This window comes from Canis lupus, chromosome 3 (genome assembly GCF_048164855.1).
Source record: "Canis lupus baileyi chromosome 3, mCanLup2.hap1, whole genome shotgun sequence".
Taxonomy (NCBI): domain Eukaryota; kingdom Metazoa; phylum Chordata; class Mammalia; order Carnivora; family Canidae; genus Canis; species Canis lupus.
The window spans coordinates 45,237,107-45,246,098 of record NC_132840.1 but is presented as its reverse complement, the minus strand read 5'-3'; the positions used below and the strand labels follow the sequence as shown (position 1 = coordinate 45,246,098).

The following is an 8,992-nucleotide window of genomic DNA, read 5'->3' as shown; positions in this document are numbered from 1 at the left end:
ACCCTTCTGTAGTGGGCAATCACTGGAGTTAGAAATAAAACAATACCTCTAAGCTTTGGCACCTGTCCTTTTATGAGTGGTCAGTGCAGTTAGCAGAAGCTGACAAGAGCAATGCACCGGGATGACAGTAGAGCCAGTAAGAGTCAGGACAGCGCCGGAGGGAGAGCGTTAGAGTGTTCTGGCCCCATCCCAATCGCTATTCACAGAAGAGGGAAGGGATTGTTTATTGGATATCCACTACGTAGTAGGTAGGAACTATTAGGTGACTGGTAAAGATTATCTCTTTTAATCTGTTCATTGACCCTATGATAAGGGGAGAGTAGCTCCATTTTCTTAAAGATAGGGATGAAGAATCGAGTGATGTGCTCCAGTCTATCATTAAATCACGGGACTGGGATGTGTCCTGCTCTAAAGCCCTTGCACAGTCAAAACGTTTTGTCCGCTTTGCCACCCCAAACACGCAGTGAAATTTTTCAGAAATGTGGGTAAAATTTTAAGAGGCTGGTGATAAAAGAGGTTCACAACTGAATTTAGTTTTACATTTTTTCATTTATTTTCCAGAAAAAAATTACATTTAAATAACAATTTACTTTAGATATTTCATCTTGATCTCATGTATAATTAAAGTTTATTCGGAAATGGGAACCCTAGTTGCAGTAATGTGTCATGATAAATAATTGCATATTTGGGATTTTGTGAAATGGGTGATTGGTATGAAGGAAAAAACATTTGTAAAAATCATTATTTACAAAAAAAAATGATGTCCACACCTTTTCTAACTTATAAGGCAAGTAATGTTAAAATGTTCTGATTATCTTCAATAAATCAATACTACACATTCATATCACCTTTGCTCACCAGCGAGCTTTGCTACAGTGAACTCTTGCTTCTTTTGCTGGTTTTTTTCTTGAGCACAGTACAGAAGCAGTAAAGCTTTCATCATAGACAAAGCAGTAACGGCCATGAGAATAAAAGTACTCTCGGTTGAATTACACATGTAGGAAAAAGAGCCAGGTATTAATATTTTAACTAGATTTAAAAAATATACTTGAGTATTTTAACCCACAATTTCTTTTATAAATATTTTATGCTCAAGGAATTCTGTGAAATTAAATACTTCATACTAGGTCATAAAAAAATTCAGTTTACCGTTGCTATAAAGTACACGGGGAGTTCTAAAGAAAGGCTACCACCAACTCAAAGTACACACTAACAGCATTTTTCTTAAGAAAGACAATTGACTGAATTTTATTACCTTTGGAAACACAGCAAAATTTCTCTGAGATTCTTTTCCTAGTTTCTCTTTTGTCAAAGAAAAAAAAAAGAATGCCACTTAGTAAGTGTGAAAATTAAAATTTGATCGTTTATAGACTTTTTTCCTACATGAAGTGAAAAATTAAAAGTATTTGTATATTGAACCCAGTAATATTCAAACAGTTAAAAAAGCCAGCTCTGTAAAGGACTGCTTGGCCTGTAGTGAAGCTCTGTTCATATATAAGATTAGCATATCATCATACATATCCCAACACTTGGCTTTTTCAAGAAAAAATATTCAGGAGCAATTTTCCAATTCTCTTAGATTGAGAGAGAAACAGAGAGATTAGACAGGGGCCAGTCTCTTTCATGCACATCCATTTAAAAAACAAGAATTCAATACTGACCTGCAAAATTAACACAGCTTGTAAGAATTTTCATCCTATCATCTCACAAGGAAAAGAAAACTATCTGACTTTGGACCCTGGGATAGTGATCCCAGTGGTAGACATTTGGTGTATTATTTAAAATAGTTTAAAGTAATGATGCATGTATGAATAACACTAGGCATCTGTTTGGTCAGAGAGAAGAGGGAGAGAAAATCTCAGTGAAGTAATATACAGCTGAACAAATGAGATGGAATTAACATTTGCGTGACATATTCAATGGTATATTTAAAAATGATAAATGGCTTATCATCTATCAAGCTGATTCACAAACTCTGAGTGAATTAAAAACTGAGCTATATTTAGAGAAATGTAAAGTGATTCAGCTTTATTCTGAATCAGTTCATCCAAGAATTTTTTAAAAAGGAATTTTGCTGCTTTTGTGTATGAACGATTGATTTGAAAAATAAAGCATTGCAAAAAAGAACTGTGAAATGCTCATCAGTAGAGTGTAGGGTTCTGCAAAATCTTTGCTAAGTAATGTATCCCTCTCATTATAAAGTGTTTTTTGTATAGTTTCTAACGAGACTATGTAAATCTGCGTTCAGCGTTCATCTATCATGATCCAATTTCTTAAAGCCACTCAATACGATATTACCAAAGATTGTTCGCTAGCGTTAATTCCACTCTGTAAAGAATTTGTTTTCAACAGTTGGTACTCTGATGTGCTTGGTCATAGGTGCAAGACCTTAAAAATAATACTTAAAAAATTAAAGTATTACATGAATATTTTAGATGATAAAGTTAAATTCACTAAGATATACTAAGGAAAATTTAAAATAGATACTAACTCATTTGAAGTGGCAAGAATTTTTCTTCAAGTTAAACAAAAACTCAGAAGCATTCTTTCAAAACATTCCTGGTTGTATTATTTGTGATTCTTGAAGGATATGTAAGCTGGTGTTAAAACTTTTCTAATGTTTCTTCAAGATGTGTTTAGGGAAAAAAAAGTGTTTTGTGATTTAATAACTTTCTTAAGCTTCATTAAAACACTAACCTTTATTATCAGTGTCCAAGGAGTGGGGAATATGGCATAAGATCATATATTCTCAGGCCACAATGAATATTTCCCAGAACCAGTCGACCTGGACACAATTTGGAAAATACTGGAATATAGGTGAATGCTGAAGTATCCTTTACTTATTTTCTTTTAGGCATTAAGAGACACATAAAAATATATATTTGCTCCTCATTGAAACATCTTTTCTTATAAGGTTAAAGGTGTATTTAGAATAAGCAACGTACTACCTTAGGGATAGAAGAAGACAATCAAAAATACTATAAGTCAAAGGAAAAATAACTTGAGAAGTTATACCTAGAAAATAAATTATTATACTTATAGTGGATGTCAATAAGGAGGTGCTTTTCTCTCACAAGAATACTCATTTAGGATAGAAATCAAGTGTTAAACATGAGGGAGAATCAAGAGATCTGATAGTCAACTCAATAGACTCTAAAATTTGACTTTCCTCCAAGAAGAATATTTCAATTTGAATTAGATATTAAAATTACAACTCTAGCCTACAGAAGATGATAGAACATCAAAGCAATGACACAGAAATGCTAGTGGGTTTTCTTTTTTTAATATTTGGAAATTTAAATATTTGACTTCTATCTCCTTTTCCTCCATACATTCCATGTACAAAAAATAATGTAATGGTAGACATGTTTAATTCACGAGTGAGGGAATGGCATTTAGATGCTATTTGCCAAATGAAACAAACAAACAAACAAACAAACAAACACAAAAGAAGCAGGAAAATCCAATAAAGCTTCATGACAGAAGTGCACACAGTAAAAGATGGTGTGGCAGGTCATCAGAACACCTTCTTTAATCAGTTAACATAGATTGATTTGTTCATTCATATCAGCAACTTAATTTGATTTATTTCAAGGAAACATCATTTTTACTTATATTAACTAATTTTTAAAATGATATTTAGAGATCATCCTTCTTTTACTATCATAAAAAAATTTCCTTCCATTAAATAAATTGCTGGTCAGAAAACCATGTAGCAGAAAGTACGTTTAGCCTGAATGGGATCTTGCTGAATGCATAATCTGTAAGGAAAAATAAAGCTTAAAAAAAAAGGCAAAACTCAACAAACTCATCTTCTTAGTAGATATCTAAATATTTTACTATGCCATTCAAATTTAATTGACAACTGTGATTATTCTGAAAACAAAAAAAAAGGAAAAATAAAAATTATTGAGTTAACTCCTTTACAATGATACTGGTCCATGGTTATAAAGCATCCAATTCAAAGGTCTACAAAATAATTAGGGTCAGCTCAAAAGTTACACATCCATCTGAGTGTCTCTTGCAAGGAGGGAGACATTTATTAGGACTTTTTTTGTGCAGTGAGTGATAGCTTGCAATCTGCCTACAGCTTCTCTTAGTCTTTTGAGCCATTGATGGAAAAGGAGAAATATGAAAACGAGAAAATACATTTCAGGCCACTTTGAGACTATATAGTGAGAACTCTAAGGAAAAGATAAGGATTTTCCCAGAAAAGCCTTGAGTCTTTTTTTTTTTTTTTCCATTTTTCTTTAACTGGAGAAAGTTAAATGGACTGAGTGAAAAAATAAACTCACCAGAAAAATGATATTCACTCAACTTACAATTTAATGTTTAAAATTTGATAGAATGTCATAACTAAGAAGGACCTCAGAGATGTCTTAGGGCAGTGATTCTCAGGTTTTGGGTGCTTGTCAAAATACGTATTCCTAAATTCCATCCCTAGATATTTATTCTTTTAATTTAAACTTGTTGATACTATCTTCTAGGCTCTGGGACTGAGCCAAAATCATCACCCTTTTAAATGACTGTTATTACAAGTGGTTCACAGTCATTCTTTGAGAAGCATACTCTTCCAACAATTTTGCTATTGGAATTATCCTTATTTTGATACTAATTTTTCACGGCACCTTTAACCTTGGGATTCAAATGATATGTATATAGGAAAATAAAACAAGAGTTTATTTCCCAGAATGAGTAAGCAAAACTGGTCAGAGAGGCTCCCTCTGCAGTCAAGATAACTGGGTTACTTGCAGCTGCTGTGTCACTTCGGGCAAATTAATTAATCTAAGCCTGGATGTCATCATTTGTAAAATAGGAATTAAGAAGAGTACTTACAACTTCTGGATTGCTACAAGTATTAAACAAGCTAGTATCTATCGTGACTGGTATATGGTAAGCACTCAAGTAAATATAATTTTTTATTACACGTCAGTCAATTACTGTGATTGTCCAAGTTTTCTTATGAAGCCCCCCAGGAAATCTATCTGATCTAGTAGAATCATGGAACTTCAGAGGTGGGAGAAATTTTATAGATCATTGACATGTTATGATGGTGTTTAAATAGTGCTGGGGTCAGGGTGGGAGTGGGGGTAGGGGCGCCCAAATCTCAACTGCTTGAAGGAACTCTGTCATTGCTTTAAGCTGTTTTGCATAACAGGATTTCATATGCAATTTTGGTAGCAGAAAATGCTGCTGTTAAGAAAAACTTGAAAACCACTGGCAATCCCAATCCCAATCCTAATCCCTCATACTAAAGAGAACAAACCGAGAAAGGCAGTGATTGTCCAATGTCACACAGCAGTAGTTAGTGGTAGAGTTAGTGTAGTTACCAGGTTTCTCTGAAAAGAAGATTTTGAAATGAAAATATGTGTCATTATTGCATCAAACACTTTGCAGATGGAAATGGATAAAAATACATAAAAACAAAAATAAAAAACATCTCTATTCACTCAAAACCATTTGAAATGTGGACCTTCTTTCTTTATAGGTGAAATATATTCCCAAATACCATACAATGAATTTTCATTTTGTCTGTAGATGTAGAGAAGAGAGCTTTAAAAATAATTAAAAATTTAACTCTTAGGAATTATAAATTCCAACTATGGTAAAATTCAGACTAATTCTTAACAAGAATTTATTTTTAAAAATATCAAGAAAATATGAAATTTATTTAGAAAAAAACATACTTTCCATGTTGTCAAAATAAAACAATATCATTTATACTTTCTATCTTGTTAAAACAGAAACTTTTAAAATCATAAATCTCAAGAAATAGTGTTCTGGTTAATGAGAACTCTTTCTTTTTATTTTAACCCCTAGTATTGAAAATATTAATATGTACTTGCCTATTTTCTTCTGTTTTAGGAATTGATAATGGACCCGACTTAATGTTCATTTGTTAGTTTTTATAGCAGAGACTCTTGCATTGTCTAGGATCTTTTTTCCTAATATGAATTCTTATTGTACAGTACAGTGGATACAGGTTTAACAGGAGATTGTAAACTATAAAATTAGAAAAAAAAAAAAACCACTACCAAAATCTAAAGCCCTGATATGAGTTTATTGTGTTATTATTTGACCTATTTTTCTGAACGGAGAAGGGATATCTTCTCTATCGAGATTCTGGTTATTGAAAGTTTAATAATTATCAAGCCAATAACCTCCATTCTGTTTCACAAAGACCAATTAAGGGATCACAAGAGATCTTTATAGTTTCAAATTTAGTTCCTGGAAACGTTTGAATAACATTAAAGATTTTTGTAATCTATGTTTTAAATTATATTTTTACAATATCAACAAAATTATTCCTTGAAAAAAACCCTTGTGTTTAATTACTAAGTCACTCTAGAACTATATAAAATAAAATAAAATATAAAGAGCAAGACATAAGAACCAGTAATATTTACACATTTTTAATATGCTTTGTGTTAATATTCAATACGTTTTCCTTATGAATTGATTACTTAAAAATGCATCTTTAAATTCATATGCTGTATAATTCTCAATTTTCTGCTCCTTACTCTCCATTGGTTTCAGTGTTTGATGTTTTGCAGGATTAAAAGTTTGCATTTTCTATTTTGGTTTCAAAATCAAATTGAATATCTTTACTTAAAATGAGTACATTAATAATTTGTCCAAAAAAACTTCAACTCCAGACTGTCTGGGGAGCCAACTGAGAGTATTTGAATAATAGAAATTCTTCTGAGGTAAAACAGATCATTTTGAACATTTGAACATTTTCTTTGTAGCAAGCACTGATGCAGCAGTACAAATGGTAATTTAAAAAGTTCCACTATAAACTATAAACAATTGCCAATCACAATCTCATTTTAAAAGTAAGACTTACAAAATTTAATTTGATTCTAAAATCTAAAGAGACTAATGATTCTTTGTCAAGTATCAGTGAACGTAAAAAAATTTAGCAACTAAATACAACGGCTTACTAATTCCAGGTATGTAATAGTATAACTTAGGATAAGAATTGGTTCATGTTTAAAATAAGTTCTATGACTTAAAGGAAATTTCATGTTTGCAGATAGTGGAGGAGGAAGGTTTGACAACTGGGACTAACCCTGAAGAAGTGCTTCTCCATTCTGAATCCTCCTCACATTGTGAGGCCAGACTGAGTAATTACAGTTTTAATCGTACCTTGCAATGATGAAATCATGACATTAATTTTTGATAACTCTCTTTCTGATTCCCCGAGAATGGCAAAGATTTATAGTCACATATGATGAATCTTATCCAAAATGAAATTTATTGCACAATAATGTGGATTGAATTTCATTTATAAAGCTTTTTTTTTTTTCTCCTTCCCCAATGATATAAATGATAATGATTAAAATTTGCCTTCTGGACTTAAACGGGGTTGGAGGGACTGAATTTTTTTTTTTTTTTTTTTCGAGTTTTAGCCTTAATGGTCTGATTCCTGCAGGTAAAGAGAAAGATACATGGTACCATTCTCCATGCTATACGGGAGACTCTGTTCAGACTAATTAAGCAAAAGTTGTTAACCAGTCCAACTACGGAAAGTCTTGAAATTTTAAAGTCACAATTTTGGCTTTAGTCTGATATTATTCAGCAATCTCCACATTTGCTAAACTGTAGAGAGAGGGGGAAGTAGTTAAGACTTCAACATCTTCTTTACTCTTGATTATAATTTCATCTACTTAAACTTTAAATATGAATTGCTTTCCCTTTTTACACAAGTTATAAAAATAAGAGGCCCTGTTTACACAGTTTGCATTTTTATGAAATTTGCAGTTTGAAAAAAAAGCTTTTTAAAAAGTGGTAATTAATGCTCTTCTTGAATATGCTGTAACTTTAGAATTTTTTTTCTGAAATAGTTTCTGAATTTAACCCACTAAATATTTGAAGATAGAATTTTTATTTAGCACTAGAGTAAAACATACTAAGGATTGAAGAAAATGAAGTTTTTTTTTCCTCTGGTTCCACTTAATTTTCTTTGTATGTGGCACCCCCTTTATGACAGCTATCAATATTATATTTAAATTTTATATATTGACAAAATGCAATCTACCTCTGTAAGCATTGTGCCATTCAACAGTTCTACTATTAAATTTACATACCACAGTTTAAATTACATCCATTTCAGGAATGGTAAAATGCTAAAACTCAGGTGTCTAATCGCCTTACTGGAGTGAGTACAATTTACAAATACAATAATTACATTTTAAAACCATTAACAATATTACACCTAGAAGTAAATACTGCAAGACTGGTCATCATGGTATTGTGTGAGGGAAATCATTGCTGAAAGTCACGGACATTTCCAGCAGATATATCCCAAGTGCAGATTTTGGTTTGTTTCCATCAAACCAAAATTAAAACCTGTTTCTCATACAACAGTTCTCCATTATATGAATCATCCAAATCCTTGCATAAGATTTTATTAGTTATCTGCCAAATATTTTCCTGCAAAACAAAACAACATATCAACAGGTTATCTGCTAGTTCCATAATGTGATTATGATACGGGCAACATTTTTATCCTTCCTGCCTACCCCGAGGAGCCTAATACTGCATTTTGAGAGGTGTGGTATTAGTATAAAATACATACAATTTTTTAAGTTTTCAATTTCCCAGACCAGGTAGTTGCCTTTTCACATGTCCGTGTATGAACACTTTGCAGACGTTTAGGTTTTAGGATGGGCTGGGAGATTTGTTTCTGTATGTGGGAATCCAACTTGTTTTGGGAAGAGTAATCATGTAACCTGGGTCATTTTTGAGAGTGGAAAGGTTAAAACTAGTAATTACAAGAGACCAGCAGGCATAAAAACCAGGAGTTATCCTGACAAGTCATTGATAAGTATAATCACCCTAGTATTGGGGACTTCTTCACCAAAAAACTATCATGTGTGCCAAAAACATATCTTATGGCCATATTCAGCTCATGGGCAACCGTTTCTGATACCTGGCCTAGATTCTTGAAGGTTGCTTATATTGAAGTGAAAGATGGATCTTCTCAGAT

At 32.3% G+C, this 8,992-nt stretch overlaps 1 protein-coding gene across 27 annotated transcripts in view; it reads right to left on the bottom strand.

The window, feature by feature from the left end:
- Positions 1-529: 529 nt before the first annotated feature.
- Positions 530-8,992, bottom strand: part of SGIP1 (SH3GL interacting endocytic adaptor 1) — a 204,969-nt gene continuing 196,506 nt past the window's right edge. For all 27 annotated transcript variants that reach the window (XM_072820660.1, XM_072820659.1, XM_072820664.1 and 24 more), the window contains one exon: positions 530-8,436. In XM_072820660.1, coding sequence (XP_072676761.1) covers positions 8,414-8,436 — 23 coding nt within the window. In that variant the 3' untranslated portion in view covers positions 530-8,413. The remainder of the gene's footprint in view (positions 8,437-8,992) is intronic.